Here is a 24612-nt window from a genome sequence, read left to right on the forward strand (position 1 = left end):
TTAAACGGTCTAGATGACCCTAAGTATGCAAGGAAAATAAATATCATGATGGGGTCCATGGAGAATGGCCCCATCATGGAATGATCATGATGATCCAAGTGGGCCATCGGCCACATCTTAGGGTCCAAAGTGAGATCCAAACCATTGATCGGTTGGCCTCACTTGGCCTATCTTAAAAATATTAAAAACTACCATATCAAAGCACCCACCGCTTGATCTTCTTGCTCCCTTGGCTTCCTTAGCTCCTTGTGCTTCTCTTTGATGGAGGAAGATGAGAAATGGATGGCTAGGATGAGAGATCTAGGGATGGAAAGGTGGGCCACACTTGTAGCTTGGAAGAGTTGGAGAGGCTCATACGTATGGATTTTTTTCTTGCTTTTGGGAGAGTTTGAAAATGAGAGAGAGACTTGTAAAGGGAGAGAGAGAGAGAGAGAGAGAGAGAGAGAGAGCGAGAGAGGGAGTGATGGGTGGAGTGATGGATGTGGTGGTGATGGGTGTGTTAGAGCTTTTTGACTTTTGTGGCTAATGGTGTAAGAGAAGTATGGCTTGTGTAAGAACTTTTTGACTTTGGGGCTTGCTTGGGAAAGGATGAAAGGTGATGTGTACTTGACATGATGGGATGGATTGATTGATTGATTGAGGTGACATCTCGTAAAGATTCTCTCGGGTTTTGCAACGCGCGGCGTTTTCCTCGCACCGAACACTGGCCCACATCTCCCGACTAGGGTATCGTCTCGGCGCGCGAGTCGCGGCGACGACGCAGTCGCTATGGTACAAGTCTTGGGTTGAGTCGACTCGGGTTGACGGCATGAGAATCAAGGTCGCGCGTAAATACCGGTTAAGGGTCAAAGGTTGCCGAAATTTGACTAGGAAGACCGCGAAAGTCTAAGGAACGGTACGGTCTAGGATACGAAGCTTACACAAATAACAGGACAACTACGACCGCAACCCATATAACAGGATAACTGCAACCCATATAACAGGACAACTGTGATCTATGCAACTGAGACCTATATAATAGGACAACTAAAACCCAACTAACATAACAACTGCGATGGCAACCATATAATAGGATAACTGTGACCCATATAATAGGACGACTACGATCCATGCAACTGAGACCTATATAACAGGACAACTAAGACCCAAATAACATGACAACTATGACTGCGACCCATATAACAGGAAAACTGCGACCCATTTAACAGGACAACTGCAATCCATACAACTGAGACCCATATAATAGGAAAACTAAGACCCATATAACGAGACAACTGCGACCGCGACCATATAACAGGATAACTACGATCCATATAACAGGACAACTGCGACCGCGACCCATGTAACAGGATAACTACAACCCATATAATAGGATAACTGCAATCCATGCAACTGAGACCCATATTACAGGACAACTGCGATCCATACAACTGAGAACCATATAACAGGACAATTAAGACCCAAATAACAGGACAACTGCGACCGAGACCCATATAATAGGATAACTGCGACCCATATAATAGGACAACTGCGATCCATGTAACTGAGACTTATATAACAGGACAACTAAGACCCAAATAGCAGGACAACTGCGACCGCAACCCATATAATAGGATAACTGTGACCCATATGACAGGACAAATAAGACCCAAATAACAGGGCAACTGCGACCGCGACCCACATAACAGGATAACTGCGACTCATATAACAGGACAACTACGATCCATACAACTGAGACCCATATAATAGGACAACTAACACCCAAATAACAGGACAACTGCGACTACGACCCATATAACAGGATAACTGCGACCCATATAACAGGACAACTGCGATCTATGCAACTGAGACCTATATAACAGGACAACTAAGACCCAAATAACAGGACAACTGCAACCGTGACACATATAACAGGATAACTGCGACCGATATAATAGGACAACTGTGATCCATGCAACTGAGACCCATATAACAAGACAACTAAGATCCATATAACAGGACAACTGTGACCATGACCCATATAACAGGAAAACTGCGACCCATATAATAAGACAACTGCAATCCATACAACTGAGACCTATATAATAGAAAAATTAAGACCTATATAATAGGACAATTGTGACCGCGACCCATATAACAGGATAACTACGATCCATATAATAGGACAACTGCGATCCATATAACTGAGAGCCATATAACATGATAATTAAGACCCATATAACATGACAACTACGATCCATACAACTGCGGCCCATTTGGGTCGTAGTTGTCATATTATATAGGTCGTGGTTGTCATGTTGTATGGATCGTGGTTTTGAACGTGTTCACGTCCTTTTCTACCAAACCATTGGTACCATAGCTTAAGGCCCACAATGGGGTAATCCATTCTGTCCACCTTGTTGGCCTGCTCCGCTTAGGCCTAAAAAAGTCCTGACTTAGGCAGTGTCTACTTCTAACAAACATCACAGTGAGTTTGAAAAGTTTCAACAGTGGGTTCCATTGTCACCATTAATTTTTATTATGTGACCCACACAAGCTCTGGATCAGGCTGATATCTGAGCCCTAGCCCTAAAATGACAGGGCAAAAAGGATGGGCGGCATGGATTATACACATACATCAATGGGGACCCCACGAGCTTGGTCGTTGCCCGCACACAAAAAAGGGTTCCGTACACATCACTTTTTTGGCATTAAATACGACGTAACTTCTATCCTGGAAAACTGTACAACTACTGAAACAAGGACAAGGGCATTTTGGTCCAAGTAACTTTTGGAAGCATGTCAGAAAGCCCTTCTTAGAATATATGGAGTGTTGTGGCGTTATAGGTAATTTGCCCAAACTTCCAGGTGAGTATAGTCAATTTCCCTAAAAATATTGATAGAGACTGGCTGGTTGGCCGCAATAAAAAACAGGTGGGCCGGCACAATACTTTGTAAAAATATTAATAGAGAGTGACTGGATGACTGCAATGAAAAACAAGTGGGCTGGGTACAATAATTTGTAGAAATATTGATAGAGTGGCTGGGTAACCGCAATAAAAAACAAGTGGGCAGGTAGGCCGGTACAATACTTAAAAAATATTGATAGAGAGTGACTGGATGGCTGCAGTAAAATTAAGTAGGCTGGTACAATACTTGATAGAAATATTGACAGAGTGACTGGATGACCCAAAAAATAAAAAAAAAGGTAGGCCGGTACAATATTCTGGTAGAAATAATCAATCGCTAGAAGGAGGGCTTGAACCTCCGACCTTGTGGTTAACAGCCACACGCTCTAGCCAACTGAGCTATTCCAGCTTGTTGACACTTTTAGTGGCATTATTCTAGTGAAATTGACATGCAACTTTAACGATTAGGATTGATGTACATTTATTGTACATGTACCATAATAGCATGCGACTGCACAGATGATTTTACTCCGTCAGTGTATCAACCTACTGAGAATTCAAGGTAGACGGATGATCAAGCGGCGCGAATTGGGTACTACCCCCAGCTGTACAGAGCTCGGCAAAGGCAGGTCCTCTGAGGAGCCACTATGACGCATGGGTTTCATCCACACTGTTCATCCCTTTTTCCATGTCCTTTTAGTTTATAAGCCAAAAAATGAGGCAGATATAAGGCTCAAGTGGACCACATAGTGGAAGTTCTTAAGGAGGTGTGGAAGTTTTGAATCAGCTGCTATTTGTGTTTTCTCTTCATCCGGGTCTATGTTACCTTATCGAACGGGCTGGATGGCCATCATGATGTTCCCTAAGAAGGCTTCAATGGTGGTCATCGTTATTAAAGCTGCTTCCTGTGGTGTTGATTTGGCAAAATGATATGGCATAATGAAAGGGTGGTGTGGATAAAACCTATGAATCACGATGGTCCCTCAGAGGCACGTCTTGGCCGAGCTGGGACAAAGGGCAGTAACCTCATGTAGGATATGATGCGTATACTTTTCTAGCACAACTGAGCTAGAAGAAGGCCAAAGGAAAACAAAAGTAATCCATCCTATCCAAGCTGAGTCCAGCTGAGTCCTATAGCATGATGTAATTGAGTCCCAGGGCTATTCAAATAAATAAAAAAAAATTATTATTATTATTTTGAATAGAGAGAAATTACTGTTTAAAGTGTGAACCATAAATTAGGCATAACTTTTGATTGGGGTATCATTATAAGATGCATAACATATGAATTTGGAGTAGAACATGTTATTTGGTATGAACCAACCCACATAGTTGGTTGTATCTATCTGTTTTGTGAGAAAACGCACTTTTCCAGCTCAAAATAGAATTTAGGAGATTTTTTTACTATTTTTAGTAAATTCGATTTCTATCATATTTTCCTATTTTTGGTCTTAAATTTTCGTCTTTTTTAAAATTTACTTGTAATCATACTACAACTCATATAATAAGGTTTATTGATACTTTCTATTTATAGCAAATTAGGCTTTAGATGAGTATTACTATTTTGGGTATAATTATAAATTTTAGTTTATTTTTTCTTTATTAAGGGTGTAATTAAGAAAAAATACACACCACATTATTTAATAAAAAAAATATCTAAGCTCTATCTTCTTCTTTTTTCTTGTAGATTCAAAAAACTACCTTGTAGATTCAAGGCCGTTACTACTTGAGAGAGACGATGATCTTTCTCATTATTATTTCATGTTATAGCCTACGTCATAAACAGAAGTGAATATATCTACATACTTGGTACACTAAGTATACAGAGTATTACACAGTACATTAAGCATACTGAGTAAACTATGTCATCCACTACGCCAAGATGTGAAAGTGGCACAAAAATACTTAGATTTACGACGGACCTTGTCCGTCGTTTTTTCTCTTAAGAAATTTTTAACCAATTGGCCCACGTGACATTATTCAAATATGCTTTCTAGCCTTTATATTATGATGATGCATATAGATATTCTCTGTGTTTTACAATGAATAGTCTTATATACCTTCATATTATAATTTTGATGTGTATAGAAATGCTATCAGGTGCAATAGATTCATAAAATAACAAACGTAAATACTAATTTTAATTTTAGCAGAAATTTTATTAATGGATTGCCCAAGTGAACAGATAGACATGATTAAGATATGTTTTTTGTGTATAGATATTGTATGAGTTTTTACAATCCATGCATTTGAACGCTTTTATATATGCCTTCGTATTATGTTTTTTGTGTATAGATATCTAGTGTAATAGATTCAAAAAAAATAATTGTAAAAGCTTTTATTTTTGCAGAAATTTTGATGACGGACCAAATCCGTCACTACTTTCAGATGTTTTAAATCAACAAGCCGGTCCGGTACTTATCCGATGAGTAGCGATGGACCATATCCGTCGAAAATTTTAGAACGCTCAATGGAGTTTTTCCAAAGTTCTGCGATGGACATTTTAAGTTTCATGATGGAGATAATCCATTCTTTTTTCCTGACTGATCAGATCTGTCAAATATTTTCAACGGACCATATCAATGGTTTGGGATTTACATATGACAACAAAATTCGATGGACCATACAACAGACGATGTCTGTCGTTAACAGCGATTTATGGAAAGTTGTTCGTTTTTTTTTTTTTTTTTTTTTTTTTGCATAGTGCTATGCCGTCCATCCATTTTACAAGATCATTTAAGGTCATTAAACCTGAAATTGAACCATATACAACTCTCAAGTGAATCACACCACAATTGTAGGAATTGAACGCCTTTTACTTGCCAATGAAAACTTCTTGGGAAACAAATGTTTTGAATCGAGCAAATATTTGTGTTTTTCCTTCGTCTTTATTCATGCGACCTTATGAATAGGTTGGATTGTTGAGGGTCAAATATTGCATATCAGACCCAGTTATTGCCTGAATTTATGAACATGGTACCGTTTAGTAACCCATTTTAATCATGTTTGTGTTGCAATGTGGAATTACGAGCTGGGACTGGATCGGGATGCTAAAAGCACGGATTTAACATTCAGAATGCACCAAGGCAAGGGACGGACTCCAGGGGACCAAGATATATGGAATTACACGCCAGGGATCCGTGAAAATCGAGGATCTGAAACTCAAGCGACCTGAAAGTCAGCCAGAATGCAAGATCATGGGGTTCCCACCATCCGTTCAGCTCAAAACTTCATACATGGCCAGGGGCCCACAAATTAACCGTACACATCAAAAATCATCCATTGGATCGCTGTGGAAGTGGCCCAACGGACAGATTAGCCCACAATTTACTGATCTGGGGCCCACCTGATCTCTGGATATGCCTCATCTTCGGTCTCAACGCCTTAAATATGAAGAATCAGATGGACGGTACAGATTTCTCTTGAACATCACAATGAACCCATATGTACATTGCATGTACATAGGGTACATGTGAATGGGAAGTGCACCGGATGGAGAGTCCGGTCAAGCAAGGGGCTGACCGAAGTCCGTTTTTGATATGGAAATAGCGTCCGACGCTGTCTCACTGGGTGATCGCTGTGGGCCCCACTCGCTCTTCATTTCGATGATCTGACCCGTTCACATGTCTTATAAGATGGCCAAGACCAACGCCTAGGTGTCTTTTTGCCACTTTGCAAGCGTCTTCGCGATCCCAGCCGTTAAACGCAGGATGGACGGTGGAGTAGAAGATCTTGTGTACCCCACCGATTTCACTCCAAAAATCACCATTCCCGAATGGTTTTTCACAAGGATTTCAATGGACGGTATGGATTTCTCAACCGAATTCGATCATGGACTCCACCGACGTCCCAGCGTAAGAAGCACGCAAGCTCTGTTGCGCGCAACCGGGACTTCCGGGCCGTTCCTTGATCGAGATGGTGATCAGATCAGCAATCCAAACCTTTCAAACTCATCAACATGGAGCCGTGACCACCACCAAGAAGTTCGAATGGATCAGATAGCCGAAACGGATCCGCTATTATTCCAAACGCGGGTTGATCGCGGGTCCTCCACCGGTTGCTGCGTACTGACTGCATAAAGGAAGAATGAAAGCCCCAGCCGACACGGCTGCTGCCTAAAACTTCCGCATAAAGTGCGGAAACTCTTCTCCGACTGGGGGGCTATAAAGGAGGGAGGAGAAGAAGGGAAAAAGGGGGAGATCGGTGGAGGATTCAAGAAGCTTGGCTGGAGGCGGCCGTGGGGCAGACTGGGAGGCTAGAGAGTTTCTTTTTCTTTTTATTTTTATTTTAATTTGTTTATTTTTAAGAGATCCAGCTCATCCATGTCTGGCTGAACCTCTTAGCTAGGGCTAAGAGGTGAAGCCTGTAGCGTGATGGGAGACTGTTGCTATGCCTTTTATTTAGACTGAATTGATTTTTTATTTAAATTTATTATGAGAATATTTGTAGTCTTTAATGGCCTGTTGTGACTGACATTACAATGGGTTTGCAATGGCTTTGAGTATTTCTTTTTCCTTATTTTGATTATGACGTCAGGAAGCCCTGTTGTTCGCCATCGTCTCCTGGGCATGGTTGGATGGCGGTATCCTTTCTAACCTTCATAATCATCTGATTGGTTGGTAATTGGTTTAATTCTGTTGTTTGCTCTGTCTCCTGGGCATGGTTTAATGATGGAATCCATTCTGATTCATATTCCTTTCATCTCGTGAAGACTAAATCAAGTAAGTTCAGTTTGATTTCCATGATTCTTAATACAGGCATAAGATCTCCCTGACTCTACAAGTGGATCCTCTGAATCCCTAGTTTCCCTTCCCTGAATTGTTTAAGTTTTAGATAATTATTCCACAATTATTCCTTAAATTCTATTTGATTTAGATTACATCTTAGTCTAAGTTCTAGTTCTACTTAGTTCCAGACAACGAACAGGTATCAATCCCTTGGGATTCGACCTCGGTCTCACCGAGTTTATTACTACATCACAACCCTATACTTATGAATAGGTTGGATGGTTAAAAATAAATAAAAAAAACATCAATGTAGACCCTGGGAAGGTTTCAACAGTGGATATCATTTTCCACTATTTCCTTTGTTGTGGTCTAATTGAGCTTTGGATATTCTTCCATTTTGGACCCATGAACTAAAAGGATATGTATAAAAAAATAAAAAAATAAAAAATAAAAAAATCATCAGAATGCTTGGATAAGACGTACATCCACGGTGAGTCCCATAGAGTTACTCGGTATGCTAGTACGCGGAGGCTCCTCTTATTTGCCCTAGGAAAGTGGGGATAATGACACCCACCGTTGAAACCTTTCTAGGGCCAAACCATCACCCACCTTGCTGGTTTGGAAGGACGTGGATTGGGTATCACCTCCACCAGGACCTAGCTATGGACGGAAGGTACTATCAGAGGATTTGTGAGGCCCACCATGACGTAGATGTTTTATCCATTTTGACAGATCATTTAAGTGCATGTGCCCAAAAAGGAAGCAGGTTTAATGCTCAAGTGGATCACACCACAGGAAGCAGAGGATTGAATTCCTAACATTCGTTGAGAACTTCCTAAAGCCCACTGTGATGTTTATTTGCCAACCGACCTATTCATAAGGCTACGTGGACTTATATGAAGTTTATTTGCAATCCGACGTATTAATAAGGTTGCGTAGACATATACGAAGGGAAAAAATATCAGCTTGATCCAAAATTTTTATGCCCTCAGATAAATTTTAAAAGGTCAACTTTCAATCCCCGCTAGTTCTTGTGGTGTGGTCCACTTAAGCCTTTAATCTGCCTCTTTTTTTAGATCATCCCCTACAATAATATGTTAAAATTGATGAACGACGTTGATAAAACATATACATTATGGTGGGCCAAAAAGAGACCCTAGACCATCCATCTCCAACTAGGTCTTGGTGGGAGTAGGGGTGTACACGAACCGAGCTAGCTCGGTTAGATCGCTCGACTCGACTCAAAAAAGCTCGATTCGAGTAGGTTCGAAGCTGAGTTCGAGCCGAGTCGAGCTGATTTTTTGAGCTCAAAAATGAGTTCGAGCTGGCCCCAACTCGACTCAACTCGGATCTAACCCAGCTCGAATTGAACTCAGATCGAACCAATTCAGTGACTCGGTTACTTTGATATTGATGTTGCTCACCAAGTGTTTGATGAAATGACTCAACGAAGTGTGGCTGGTGGCAAGGAAGGCATGTATACGAAACAAATACAATTTTAAAAAAAAAAAAATTATGTTGCTTGGAAGGTATTTGATAAAATACCTAAACAATCTTTGCTACTGTTTTACAAACAATGGGATTTTGAAGGTGCAGTCCAGGTGTTTGTGGAAATGCCGCATAGAAAAACTCGGCTAAATCTTAGCTCGAACTCAGCCCGAGCTGCTGACCAAACCGAGTCGAGCTGGCCAGTCGGGCTTGAGGACCGAGCCGAGACAAGTTCGAGCTGAGGTCAGCTAGTGGCCGAGCCGAGTCGAGCTGAGGCCATATCGACTTGGTTTGGCTTGATGTACACCCCTAGGTGGGAGTAGTACCCAATGGGCGCCCGTCCCAGAAGGGATTGCTTACAAAGTAACTCGTATCGCTGTGTACTGAGTAAACTCTGTGGGGCCCACCATGATGTATGTATTTTATCCACTCTGCCCATCCATTTTACTAGATTATTTTATGTCTTGAGCCTAGAAATGAAGCATATCCATACATAGTTCAAGTGGACCACACCACACAAAACCGTGTGAATTGAACGTCTAGTGTTGAAAAATTCTCAGATGCCACGAAAGTTTTGGATCAAGCTGATATTTGTGGTTTCTCTTCATCCATGTCTGTGTGATCTTATAAATAGGTTGGATGACAAATAAACATCACTATTGGCCCCAAGAAAGTTTCAACGGTGTTTCAATGGTGGAAATCATTATTCCCACTATTTCCTATGGTGTGGTCCACTGGAACTTTGGATATGTTTTAATTTTAGGCTTAACTACTAACATGAGCAGGAAAAATGGATGGTTGGCATAGATAAACCACATACATTCACGGTAGGCCCACCAAAGTTTACTACTCGGTACGATAAAAGCCTAACTCGTTGCTGGTTTAGGAAGCATATTTCCTTATCTGCAGGAAGTTCTTACGATGGGAAGTTAAGTGGGTCCCACCATGATGTCTCTGAGTAATCCATCCCGTCTACCTATGTTGTGAGTTCATTTTAGCACGTGACAAAAATTAACCGAATCCTATACCCAAGTGAGCTACATGAGAGGGAAATCTGGAAAATGAAATAACTACAGTTGAAACCTTCCTCCTCTTTGTTTTTTTTTTCAAAAGAAAGGCCATGCCCCTATATCTTTGTTAAGAAAGAACAAATGTACAAGCTAGATTTTCGGGTAGGCACCACACAAAAATAGTTGGGCCTCACCTATCAGTTGAAACCTTCCTATTGAAAGCTTTCTGTTGAAACCTTCCTGGGCTCTCCGTTAATGTTTAGATGCCATCCAAACCATATGTAAGGTCATTCCCACTAGGATGAATTGTAAATAAAAAAAGGCTTATCTTAATACAAAACTTTTATAGCCATACAAATATTTCAACGGTGGTTGTTCAACCCCATTGTTTCCTCTCATGTGGCCCACTTAAGTTTTGGATTTGGCTCTTTTTTTTTCTTATCTCCTAAAATAAACTCTCATAATGGTTGAACAAGGTAAATTTTCACAAAGATCATGGTGGCCCCACTTACCTTCTTTTTCCACCAAAATTTGCATATGCTGGCCATCTCCCCCTTAGTTTTTCAAAAGTTGTGGCATCATTATGATTTATGTATCCCCCAAACTACCAACAAATGAAACTATATATCCCTCTCTCACTCAGTCAAAATTGTAATAAAAAAATCATCGTGGAGGGATTTGAGCATGAATCCATTGATTGGTAATGGTCATTGATACTCGAAAAATCATCTTAGTTGTTCTAGCTCATGATCTGAACGAGAGAGGAGATATGGTAAACAATTGGTAAGCCGATAATCCTTAAGAAAGTGCTTCAAATCATTGCTATTTGACTCAGACCTGGTTTAAGTTCCAGCCAAGATAATTGAGAAAGATGGAACTAATTTGAACCGCTCACATCACATGATATATGTGGTATATCCACACCATCCATCCATTTTTCAAGGTCATTTCAAGGCACGGCCCAAATACTAGGCAGATCCAAATCTTAATTGGAGCACACCACAGGAAATGGAAGGAAATGAACACCTACCCTTGATAATTTCTTAGGGGCCAAACTGATTAGATGGAAAAACAGAATTTTAGTGGGCTCTTTAATTTAGGTCCACGTCATTTAGTGAGTAAGTTGGTAAGCAAAAAAGAAATTATAATGGGCCCTAGCATTTTTTAATGGTAGAATTTAATTGCTAATTTAACTCTTGTGGGGTCTAGCTGAGATTTGGATCTTTTTCCTTTTTAGCACATGCCCTCAAATTATAATCTACGAAGGATGGATGGCATAAATCAACCAAACCCTTCTGGGGCATAATTTAAATATATATATATATATATAGATATATATATATATATATATATAAATTAATTACAAGAGGCATAATAGTCTTTTTGAAATATCACTGACCGAATTATTTGATTGCCATTAGTCAAAGTCAGAATGTGTGGGTTTTTTTTTTTTTTTCACTGTATTTGAAAACTTTTAACGGATTTAAGAGAGTTTAAAAGTAGAATTTTTATTTTTATTTTTTATTTTATTTTTATTTTTTTTGAAATTTAACCAAAATATAGGCTTCATCGGGGTATTCTCTTTTTTTTTTTTAAATAAAATAAAAAATAAAAAATAAAAAATAAATAAATCAATAACTCGTGTGAAAGTCAAAAATCAAAGGTGAGTGAGGATTATATTAAAGCATGATTATGGGAAAATATCTTGTATCTTGTGGTAGTTTAATTTAGAGAATATAGACTGTTCAAATCAATAGACCATCGCATGACGTGGGCCTGGAGGAGGTGGGAAGCACACTAGATTAACGTGCATGCAGATCCACCCTGTCCATCGGAGGTGTTGCCTCATCTTGACTCCGTCGTGCGTGGATTAAGTGTGTCCAGGGATTAGCTTAGTGGGAGAGTCCCTGACCGTTCGGCCCACCTCGGTGTACGGATTGTATATCCACACAATCCATCCGTTTTGCTTGACCAATTTAGGACGTGGGCCCAAAAGCGAAGCAGATCCAAATCTCAGGTGGACCACACCATAGGAGACAGTGGTGATTGGCCATTAAAAACTTTGTGGCCACAAAATTTTTGGATCAATCTGATATTTGTGTTTTCACTTAACCTATGTCTTTGTGACCTTATCAACAGGTTGGATGGCAAATAAACATTACGGTGAACCCTAGGAAGTTTTTAATTGTGGGCGTTTCAATGACCATTGCTTCTTTTGGTGCGTTCCACCTGACATTTGTATATATCAGTTTCATTCTTGTCCAAGAATGAGCATGGAAATTGGATGGACGGTACGGATATACAACACATACTTTGAGGTGGCCTGGAGTCAAGGACTCACCCACCAACCTGTTTCCCCGGACTCACCTGATCCACGCCAGACTTCGGAACTCAAAAATCATGACAGTCCAATAACACAATTCGATTGGCAGGGGAGAGTTGGGATCGTGTGTCCCATCTGATAAGTAGATAGGGATGATTTTTGTATTATGTCATCCTCATGGTGGGGCTAACCAATTGGAAGGGTTCGATTTCACATACACTTAACAGGTTGGAAGTTATCATCTGGGTAGGTGCTTGTGGTCCAAACCGCTTGGAAGTGAGACCTCATTGAATATATTGTTTATTCTAGGAATAGAACAAGGTTTTCCAAGCCACAGGCATCTAAGAGATCCACTTACCACGCATGTGGCACATGTGCGTGTGATCTAAAGCCGTCCATCAAGTAGGCCAGGCCTGGTAAATGCTCTTTTTTGACCTAAACCAACTAAAAACTTAGATTTAAATACACGATGGATGCCCAATTGGATCCAGTTCAGGGTCTTTAAGAACAAGATCCCGACCCGAAAGGACACGAAACCTGTGAAGACCCAAACCCTGATATGAGTACCATAGGACCCGACCGATCCTAACCTGTTAACCTTAACAGCCACAGCTGCCCGGCACCTCCAAAACTCCCTTACCTTTGGCTCAAATCCTTTCACATGTTATTGGAAAATCCAACGTTCAGGACTCTCCAAGAACTTACTGAAAGATTGCCAGTCTAATCTATCTATGGAGTCAAGCAATCTTTAAAATAATAGTACATAAAGTTTCAATTAGCCATCATCATTTTAGGGTTCACACTGACTTAAGAAGAACATTGTGTATATATGAAATAGTCAAGAAGATCTTTTTAGATATTATCTTTATATGTGGACAATAACCTCCTGGTTGGTAAATGATATGCAACTACTGATGAAGACTAAATATTGACTTTTCTTAAACTTTCATATGAAAGATCTCGGTGAAGCCAATATTATTCTTGAGGTAAAGATTATCAGGGACCACCCTAGGAGATTTATAGGCTTGTCTTAGGCCACCTACCTACAAAAGATCTTAAAACGGTTCAAGATGAAAAATTCAAAAATTGTTGAAACCCCTATATATAAAGAAACTAGCAAGCCAAACAAGAAATCTTGTCCTTATATTGAAGATGAAATCAAGTATCATTATGTTTATGATCAAGTGACGGATAAGAAGGTCACTCTCAGCTACATTCCCATAAAAGAGATATTGGTTTATCCCATGACAAAGCCTTTAGGTAGAGATATATTCCAAGTTCACGTCAAGCAAATGAGATTAAGGAGAGCTTGCATGATATCCGTATATCATGTACTTATGATTTTTCATTTATGAATAATAAATTATTTTTATTCAATATTAGGCACTAATACTAACTAAGTATGTAGATCAGCAACATTTGCCTTGAGATCATGTAAAAATTTTACCTTTGTCAGCAGGTCGATCACTCACTCACATGGGTTGACTAACCTTGAATATACAAGAGAAGTACAATCGAGGTAATGTTCATATGCCAAGGTGTGAGCCATTCTTTATTATGAATGATAGAGGATCAAAGTATGAATGAGTCGTATCTGCCTTCAGTCCTAAAAGATTGAAGATGAGACTGATCACATCGAATAATATAATCGTTCATTTACTCTTCATGCAATAAATGTTATGGCCAGAATAAAAGCCAAGTCATGAGGATATGAGATGAGTCATACCTCATGTGAGATGACCTACGTATTGTAAACCCGAGATGTGCATATCTACTTTACGGTGTGAATTGTAGGTACGTGATGGGACCTTTTTACCTACCGATTACTTTGATTTAATATAAGCATTGTAACGTGCGAGCTACTAGCCATTCTCATATTTGACCCTTTGTTTCCTTAGCCACCATCCTTTTGTATACAGGAGAATGAGATTGAGTGTCGTTACTTTAGTGTGCGATGATAAAGGGTTGTTGATTGGTCAGACTTGGTTACGTTAGAAAAGTTACTTGATTGATTCTAAATTACACATTTATGTAGAGAAGATCATGTGATAACTTCACTAACTTTCTAAAACTATTAATATGCACTTGAAGACTTATCTACCAGAAGTACCGAGTTTTTGATAGATTTTTACAAATAATATTCTTTTTAAAAGTATATATTATTATATAATTTTAAAATGATTTAGATCGATATTTGTAAAAAATTAAATTTTCAAAATAACTCGATAAGTTGAATAAGTGTGTATATTGGACGAGTACTCCAGATTGGGAGTTCTCCATCCATTGTGGTCATGCTACTAAGATGGACATTATAAAGCTTGGGTTATTGAGTGCTAGTTAGGTGGTCACTTAGTACTAAAATACCTATGAGAAGACAACAGTGTTCCAGCTGATCCACACTTATTATTCTTTTGATCATAATGTTTGGTTTTTGTTGTTATGAGATGAGTTAAATAGATAATCTACTTTATGCCTATCCCCTATACATAATGTGATTGACTGAGAGATGTTGGACATGGGCCTGTGGGGCCCACTTGTGAGCAATCACTAGTTGGTGGGTCCTACGAGAGTTTACCTCATTTACTCTTTCCTATTTTCTCTTGTTTGTTTAAAGTTAAATTTAAAATTCAACTTTGAACTACAAATTGGATAAGAGTGAGATCGGATGAGATCATCTTTCAGCCTCATTCAGACTCTTTGACCCTCTCTTATAAATGTGGAGGGGTTCTCTCCTTAAAGGCATTTTGATAGTTACAAGAGTTTGAACTGACAGTGGGGTGTACTAACCAGCTAAAAAATAATAATAATAATAATAAATAGTTACAAGAGTTTGAGAGAGAAAACGAAGATATAATACTCTAAAGATTCTATCCATCCTACCCATCCCTTACACAATCAAAGCCATAAATCATAATTCGGGGCTATCTTAACCGTAGAGTCAGAGGGTTGATCGGACCTCTCTACTCCAATGGTAGTTAGGCGGACCGCTAGACGTGCTTCGTAGATCTTCGGTTTTTTGCGAAGGTTCCATATTGTGTAGACCATCGGATCTTGCAGGCCCACTCTCTCGGGTCGACTTGCACCAGCACCCTTAACCCACTTATCCTCTCTCTCTCTCATCTCGATCTAATCATGCTCTCTCCACTCTCGCTGCTATTAGTCTTTGATACTCTTTTCACTCCCTCCTCCCCGCTCTCTTTCTCACTCATACTCTCTTAAGAAAGAAGAAAGGAAAAACAAAAAGCAAAAGACAAGTAAAAGAAGAGAAAATATGTGGTGTTTGCTCATGTTTTGATTATCAGCAATTACTACCAGAAAACAGGGCAACACCGGCAGCTAAAAACCGTCGGCAATGAGCTTTCCCGACGGCTAAAATCCGTTGGACGGTCCATCGGGAAAGGGCACATGGGAGTTGCTCACCGACGGATAGCCGTCGGCGTCTACAATTCTGACGGCTTAGGGCGACGGTTTTAGCCGTCGGCATTTTCGATGGCTAAAACAATCCGCATTTCCGACAACTGAGGGCGACGGCGAAAACCGTCGATGTTTTTGACGGTTTAGCTTTCCAAAATTCAAGCCCGACGGCCATTCACCGACAGTTTTAGCCATCGGTGCTTCTCATAATTTTATTTTTTTTTAATAATAATTAATTGCCTAATCAACGCACATATCCAAAACTAGATAACCCATTTCTCTAAAGCCCCAAACCAACCAACCTATTCGAGAAGGTAAGTCTAAAAATAAAATAAAAAATTAAATTAAAAAAAAAAAAAATCAAACTGAGGTACATCCAAATTCCAAACATAAAAAATTCGTGTAAATATTTCCTAAAAATCATTGGTATTTACTCAAATTATAGCATTGAAAGAAAGAGAATTCAATGTCACGTGTAAATGTTTCATAAAAAATCAATGGTGTTTATGTTGATCCACTGTTTCATTGATGATTCCATTCCACCTGGTATATTCCATTTAATGAACACCCAACAGTGAATACCAGGAAAAAAAAAATCAAATTTTTAGTGGAATTTGAGAATGAGTTTTTAAAATAGCATGATTTGGTCAATCTAATTGTTTGTTTGCTGAATTAGCTAATATATATGAACATTTGAAATGCTTTTTTTCGTCTTTTCTGTAATCATTTATAAACTTTCTCATGTGAAGTGACGAGAATGAAAATATCGAATAAATAGAAAAAGGCTAAATTGTTGTTAAAGAAAAAATAAAAATTGATAATAAAATTAGGAATAAAGATAATATTTCTAATTAATCAATGCCAATCAGTATTTTTTAACAAGCAAAGTTCAGCAATTACAGTATGCATACCTTGGTGTTTAAATGGAAGTATAACATTTGCCTTATCTACCCGTTCCTTTTATGATAGCTGGAGATTGAATTGTACCTGTTGAAGGGTACTCATTAAAAAAACTGGAATCAACCCAGTAAAAGACAGGTGTGCCTGTTTCTGCACTTGTATGTGTGTTTGAACCTGTAGGTGTGGGAGGGTTTGATTGATCATGGACTGACCTTAGGCAAAAGGGTTTGATTGATCACCACACTTCCAGAAGAAACAACTACAAATTTAATGCCTGCTTGCTCCATATGAAACTCTTCACACTAAATAACAAATTTCACAAATTCTAACATGTTAGAAGGTTCAATTACCAACAAATAAGAGGGATACATACATACATACATATATATATATATATATATATATATATATATATATATATATATATATATATATATAGAGAGAGAGAGAGAGAGAGAGAGAGAGAGAGAGCTCACAATCACTCTTACTCTTCCATTGCGCCGCTTCATCCACACATTAAATTTTCCTCCTCTACAATTCTGTTCAAGCAAAAGCAAGTTCCCTGAATGGCTTTGTCCATCCATGGATTGAATTAGGGGCTCTAAACTGGCAACTATACTGGATATGTATTCAACAGATGCAACCGCCCTTTTGTATTAACAAACAGATACATGAAACTTGATCTGCAACCAAATCAAGCAAAGAAATCTATTAACCCATACAAACAAATATTAGCAGGAGAGAACATTTCTAATATGATAAAGAATCCATCCATTGATATAGTGAATGTCATGAGCAAATTAAAAGTATTCGAGTCTGGTGGGTTGTAAAGTAACACCATAATCTAGTCATCCAATAAGTCAAGAAGCGTAACTGTTTGTCTAGCCATGCTCTCTAAGCAGAGCATTGCGGACCCCAAATCCCAGATGAGATGGAAGTGTTGGCTTTCATCCCACCTGCGGATTGGTTCATCTGTCCTGTCCACATTTTGTGTAACACCCAAACAAGTGCTAAGCTGATATCCTGATTCCAATTTTCCTTAATGGCAGCATATATACATCCAAGGAGTAAAAAAGAGAAATGAAATTCATCAAAAAAAAAAACCCACAAACAAACATATATGGAATAAAGATAAAGGGGTTGGTCCAAATGATACTTGTGTTATACTTGTGTTATGAAGATAAGATGAGTACTGTTGAATGCATTTTGTGACAGGAAGTAAATGCAAATGTTAACCATCAGCACTCTCATATGTACATGTTCAAAATATTCTAGCAAAGTACCAAGAGGACTTATTGACTAATGCAGTTTTCGAACAGCACATAATGTAACTGTTTTTTTTTTTTTTTTTTTGGGGGGGGGGGGGGGGGGGTTGGTTAGATCACCTGATACTAATGGTGCCAGCAAAAAAAGAAGGGTAAATGAGTAGCCTAATGAAACAATTTTAGGAAATGGACACTCTTACTTATCATTTGTGTGTAGAGGAAACAGAACAGTATCCCAACAAATTCACTCTTACTTATCATCTAGGTGTAGATGAAACAGACACTCTTACTTTTCATGTCTCGTCTCTGGACTGATTGGGTATTAGTTCGATGCCATCGACATGACTTCGATACCATCGAAAGATAAGTTTCGATGACATCGAAGTGTGTTCGATGACATCGAGTTGCGATTTTGTGAGATTTGTTTCATATTTTGATTGTGATTCTTCCAAAAACTATATATTGGAGCATAATCTAGATTGTGAGGTAATTCTAGGGTTTCTAATTTGTTCAAAAGGTTTCAATGGTGTAGCAAGGGTTTCATTCGAGGTTGTTCGAATTGGGTAAGCTCTCTTCACTTGTAATTTCTGTTTTCATAATGCTATTTGTCACTTTGTGCTATGATTTTTTCCCGTAAGGATTTTTCCACGTTAAATCATTGTGTTCTTCTTTGTGCTTGCTTGGTGCAATTGGATTACTTATTTAGATTCATCTTTGTGTGCTTCTACAATCCCCCAACAGTCAGTTTGTATGAGTAGGTCTCATTCTTCAATGACTCGGGATAGTTAATATCACGGGCTCCAATGTAAGTGGTCCAAAATTCTAAACCCTTCCATAGGTGGTCAACAAAGACAATTAAGACAGAAGATAGAACAATGATTCCCATTCCACCATTACATCGAAATATTCTGTGGCTATGATCATATTAGTATGGGGGATTTTCGGTCTACGGGCCATCCAATGCGTGTCCCATCATGTCCATGTTTTGGAACCTTGAACCATAGGCCCACTTGACCAAACAAGCATGCATTATTTTAGTACGGTTGCATCTGGACTGGTCCAAAGCATGTCTAGGCCTAGCCCATCATGTATAAACCTGGAAAAAAAAAAAGGCCTTGCCCAGCTCATGAGCTGAGGAACCGTACTCCAGCCAAGTTGGGCTGGGTCGCTTTGCAAATACTCAGCTTAACCGTTGAAAATGGCGGGCTAGCCAGACCTGACCTATCGGGCCTTTTGGCAACCTCTAGTATATAACAATACCATGCATGTCATGTTACTGGTTTCTAGGATTCAAGAAATGTAGAATTACATATGCTAATAATTGCAATTTATTATTCTATGGGTCCAAAATTAAGGACTTGATCCGACTTATGAAGCCGGAGATAAGGTCCTGACCCCATTATTATCACACTAGAAACACACATACATGCTCCTCAAGAGCACACAACACTGTGTCCACGCAGACAGATAAACACACACTGACAGAATATAAGTACATTGCATTTCCCATACAAATAACTATCTTTTAGACGTAGCCTTTGCTCTTTAAGCTTTCCACGGAATCCTTGATAATTTCTTCCATGGGGATGAAGTTGAGGCCCAATGCAATCAGCTTTTTACTTGGATTCTGAGCCCTCAGTAATCCAGGTTGAGTGTCCTTAGGGAAGCTACACCACAAACAAACAGATAGTTACACAATGTGTATGGTCATGTAAGAGAGTTATGGTGTTTTCACTTGCGTCTATATCTCCAACTATGGTTGGAAGACATGGGATCTCAACTGTTCATCTGCAACGCCTTTTTGGATAGGGCATGCCCCAAAAATCAAATCAGGAGGACAATCTTAGTCCACACGGGTTGGGTCTGTCATTCAATATCTGAACTGTTCATCTGGTGGAACACACCCTTGAATAGACAATGCTGAAAATAATGGAAGAAAATTGCCTACAGAAAGTTCCTTTAGGCAGAAGCTATGTGCAATGTCTGTGGGACATCCACTCAGTCCAGCAGCTTCGCTAACTTATGTTAGGACATGAGCCCCAAAAGAGGTAAGATAGGAAACTCAAGTGGGGTACGCCACAGGAAACAGTGGGGATGGAAGTGCTGACCAGTGAAACCCTCTCAGGCCTGCCATAATTTATATATGCTATCCAAACTATCTAAACAGTTCATAAGGTTATTACCACTGGGATGAACTGAAAATATAAATATTAGCCTGACCAAAACTTTTGTGGACCCATGAAGGTTTCAATGGTGAGCATTCAATCTCCATCTTTTCCTATGGAGTGTCCCAATTAAGTTTTGGACTCAAGTGGTGCATGCCACAAGAAACATTGGATATGGAAACGTCGACCAATGAAACCCTCCTGGGGCCCACTGTAATTTATATATGCCATCCAAATAGTTCATAAGGTAATTACCACTGGAATGAACTGAAAATACAAATATTAGCCTAATAACCAAAACTTCTGTTAGCCCATGAAAGTTTCAATGGTGAGCATTCAAGCCCCATCTTTTTCATGTGGCGTGTCCCACCTGAGTATTGGACTCAGTGGGGCACGCCACAGGAAATATTGGGGATGGAAATGCCGACCAATGAAACCCTCCCAAGGCCCACTGTTATTTATACATGCCATCCAAATAGTTCATAAGGTAATTACCACTGGGATGAACTGAAAATACAAATATTAACTGACCAAAACTTCTGTTGGCCCATGAAGGTTTCAATGGTGAGCATTCAATCCTCATCTTTTCCTATGACGTGGCCCACTTGAGTTTTGGACTCAAGTGGGGCACGCCACAGGAAACATTAGGGATGGAAATGCTAACCAATGAAACCCTCTCGGGGCCCATTGTAATTTATATATGCCATCCAAACAGCTCATAAGGTTATTACCACTGGGATGAATTGAAAATACAAATATTAGCCTGACCAAAGCTTTTGTTGGCCCATGAAGGTTTCAATGGTAAGCATTCAATCCCCATCTTTTCCTATGGCGTGTCCCACTTGAGTTTTGGACTCAAGTGGGGCATGCCACAAGAAATAGTGGGGATGGAAACGCCGGCCAATAAAACCCTCCTAGGGCCCATGGTAATTTATATATGCCGTCCAAATAGTTCATAAGGTAATTACCACAGGGGATGAACTGAAAATATAAATATTAGCCTGACCAAAACTTCTCTTGGCCCATGAAAGTTTCAATGGTGAGCATTCAATCGCCAACTTTTCCTATGGCGTGTCCTACTTGAGTTTTGGACTCAAGTGGGGCACGCCACAAGAAACAGTGGGGATGGAAATGCCGGCCAATAAAACCCTCCTGGGGCCCATTGTAATTTATATATGCCGTCCAAATAGTTCATAAGGTAATTACCACCGGGATGAACTGAAAATACAAATATTAGCCTGACCAAAATTTCTGTTGGCCCATAAAGGTTTCGATAGTGAGCATTCAATGTTTATTTTATTGAGATGTGGAGTCACATCTGGACAAGGCCGCTCGACCGGTCGAGTGGCCAACTTGACCTATCGAGGCGAGCATCAATTTTTTGGGTACGCGGTGCTCGACCGGTCGAGGCCCTTGCTCAACCAGTCGAGGGTCCGCTTGACCAGTCGAGTAGCCTGCTAGACTAGTCGAGGTTACGCAGATTCATTTTGCGGATTTGATATAGACTGCGGAAATTTAAGTCAGTTTCGTAGAGGTGTGAAAGGGAAGTTGCCTAAACTATAAATAGGGGTCCTAGGATTTATTTTAGGGTATGCAAAAGGTATTCTAAGGTGTGGGCAAAAGGTTTTCTCTATACATCTAAAGGGAAAAGGTTAGTACATTGCTTATAATCTCATTTTCTTCATAGAAGTATGTACCCATGGTTTTTTTACCCTTTTTCGGGGGTTTTTCTATGTATATCTTGTCTTATGATTTGTTTGGTATGCTTTGATTCTACTTCTAGATTATATTTCTTTCTATTTATCGTTTGTGGGTGAGACCGAAGATTAAATCTCAGTTCACTGCGTTGTTGGCGTGCTGTGCAACAACTGGTATCAGAGCTATTGGTTTAGTTCTATTGGGAGCGATAACGAAAGAAGAGAATACTAGAATTGAAAAGTTTGATGGTTCAAACTTTGCTTTCTGGAAGATGCAAATGGAGGATTATCTGTATCAAAAAGACCTCTATATTGCTCTAAGAGGAAAAGAGAAGAAACCAGAAAAGATGACAGATGATGAATGATCTTTATTCGATCGGAAGGCTTTAGGAACAATCCGACTCTCTTTGTCTAAGAGCGTCGCCTTCAATATATCCAAAGTAAAGACTACAAAAGAATTAATGGAAGCCCTAGTTACGATGTATGAAAAACCCTCAGCATCCAATAAGGTTCATCTTATGAAACAACTATTCAACATGAAGATGTCAGATGGTGGGAGCGTGGCTAAACATCTAAACGAATTCAATACAGTCACGAGCCAGTTGAAATCCGTTGGCATTGTTTTTTATAACGAGGTCAGGACGTTATTGATCTTATCTAGTTTGCCAAACAGTTAGGATGATTTGGTGATTGCTATGAGCAATTCTCCAGGGTCGACAAAGCTTAAATTTGATGATGTGACCAGTCTAATTCTCAGCGAAGAATCTAGAAGAAAGGCATCAGGAGTTTTAGGGGACTCAGGGAATGCTCTAAATGTTGAAGGAAGAAAAAGATCATTGAACAAATAAGACAATAAACATGGACGTTCTAAGTCGAGGAAGAAGTCCAAGGGACCGACGGGTGTTGGCATTGCGGCAAGAAGGGGCACATGAAACGTGATTGCAGTGGGCTTAAGAAACAAGAAGGAAGTTCTCAAGGCGGGAAGGATTCAGTGAATCTATCTGATGAGAGCGACACAAAGGCATTGATATTGTCTCTTGATGTGAAGAATGAATCTTGGGTCATAGACTTGGGTGCTTCGTTTCATGCCACTTCGCGTGATTATATGTCATTGTCAGGTGACTTCGGGAGAATCCACCTGGGTGATGATGAGTTGTGCAGTATTGTTGGAAAGGGAAACATTCATATAAATCAGAAAGACGGAACGACTTTGAAATTGAAAGATGTCAAACATATACCGAGTTTGAGACAGAATTTGATCTCAGTAGGACAGTTGGCCGATACTGGATATGTGACGACATTCACTAATGACTCTTAGAAGATCACAAAAGATGCTTTGGTGATATCTCAAGGGAAGAATGAAGGTACTTTGTACGTGACTTAAGGATCGTATAGTTCACTCGCAATCGCATCAACTAAAGTAAATGGACAATTATGGCAGCAGAGGTTGGGATATATGAGTGAGAAGGGGATGAAAGTGCTATTGTCAAAAGGGAAGTTACCAGGGCTGAAGTCTATTGATTTAGAATTCTACGAGAACTGTGTGTATGATAAGCAGAAGAAGGTAAGTTTCAAGAAGACAAAACGCGCTCTAAAGCCGCATCTGTTGGAGCTTGTACACACTAATGTGTGGGGACCGGCACAAGTATTATCTCTTAGTGGCTCATGTTAGTGGCTCACGTTATTTTGTTTCTTTTATTGATGATGCTAGTAGAAAACCGTGGATCTATTTCTTAAAGCATAAATCTAATGTATTTGATGTATTTAAGAAGTGGAAAGTAATGGTAGAAAATGAGACATGTAAAACAGTAAAATGTCTCAAATCAGATAATGGGGGAGAATACAGTGATAAGAGGTTTGAATAGTATTGTACAACAAATGGAATCAAACATTTAAAAACGATTCCAAGGGCACCGTAGCAAAACAATGTGGCTGAGTGCATCGCATTAACAGGACCATCCTTGAGCGCGCCAAGAGCATAAGGTTACATGCAGGGTTGCCCAAGACCTTTTGGGCAAATGCTATGAATATTACCGCATATCTCATCAATGGAAGTCCTTCAGCACCATTGGATGGTGGGCTACCAGAAGAAACGTGGACTGGAAAAAAAGTGAACCTTGCACATCTCAAAGTATTTGGTTGCACTTCGTATGTTCACATTGATGCAAAGCACAGAAACAAGCTGGATGCGAAGTCCATGAGGTGCACTTTTATAGGCTATGGGTAGTATTATTTTGGCTATAGGTTTTGGGATATAGAAAACAGGAAAATCATCAGAAGCAAAGATGTAGTCTTCAATGAAAAAGTGATACATAAGGATAGTGTGCAGCAAAACAAGGCCAAAGAGAAAGAATTCGTAAAGTTGGAAGAGTTACCGAACACGGGCGTAAAAGCGCCACAGGATGATCATGCACAGGAGCATTATGAGGCAGAACCACAGACACCAGTTGTGAAGAGGTCTAATCGGGAGAGGAGACCCACGGTCCGATACTCACCCTCCTTACATTATCTACTGCTGACAGATAATGGTGAACCAGAATGTTTTGAAGAGGCATTACAGTCAGATACACGAGTTAAGTGGGAGCAGGCCATGGATGATGAAATGGACTCTCTTAAGTCTAATCGGTACATGGAAGCTAATCACTCTACTTAAGGGTAAGAAAGTTCTTCATAACAAGTGGGTTTATAGACTGAAAGAGCATGATGGTTTAAAATTATACAAGGATAAATTGGTT

The 24612-nt window shown here is 39.6% G+C and overlaps 1 protein-coding gene, 1 long non-coding RNA gene and 1 other non-coding gene across 4 annotated transcripts in view; all 3 read right to left on the reverse strand.

Annotated features, from left to right (window-relative positions):
- Window positions 1-3223: 3223 nt before the first annotated feature.
- On the reverse strand, window positions 3224-3297 carry TRNAN-GUU (transfer RNA asparagine (anticodon GUU)). The gene has a single exon. It is a non-coding gene; the product is annotated as a tRNA-Asn (tRNA).
- Window positions 3298-16759: 13462 nt separating this feature from the next.
- On the reverse strand, window positions 16760-18095 carry LOC131224347 (uncharacterized). Its single transcript, XR_009160841.1, has 3 exons — window positions 17227-18095; window positions 16963-17052; window positions 16760-16837 (listed from the first exon to the last, which is right to left on the reverse strand). It is a non-coding gene; the product is annotated as an uncharacterized LOC131224347 (long non-coding RNA).
- Window positions 18096-19327: 1232 nt separating this feature from the next.
- The window catches only part of LOC131223664 (phenylacetaldehyde reductase-like), a 31836-nt gene continuing 26551 nt past the window's right edge, over window positions 19328-24612 (reverse strand). For both annotated transcript variants that reach the window (XM_058219117.1, XM_058219118.1), the window contains exon 7: window positions 19328-19682. In XM_058219117.1, the coding sequence (XP_058075100.1) occupies window positions 19541-19682 (142 nt within the window). In that variant the 3' untranslated portion in view covers window positions 19328-19540. The remainder of the gene's footprint in view (window positions 19683-24612) is intronic.

This window comes from Magnolia sinica, chromosome 13 (genome assembly GCF_029962835.1).
Source record: "Magnolia sinica isolate HGM2019 chromosome 13, MsV1, whole genome shotgun sequence".
In the NCBI taxonomy this organism is placed as follows: domain Eukaryota; kingdom Viridiplantae; phylum Streptophyta; class Magnoliopsida; order Magnoliales; family Magnoliaceae; genus Magnolia; species Magnolia sinica.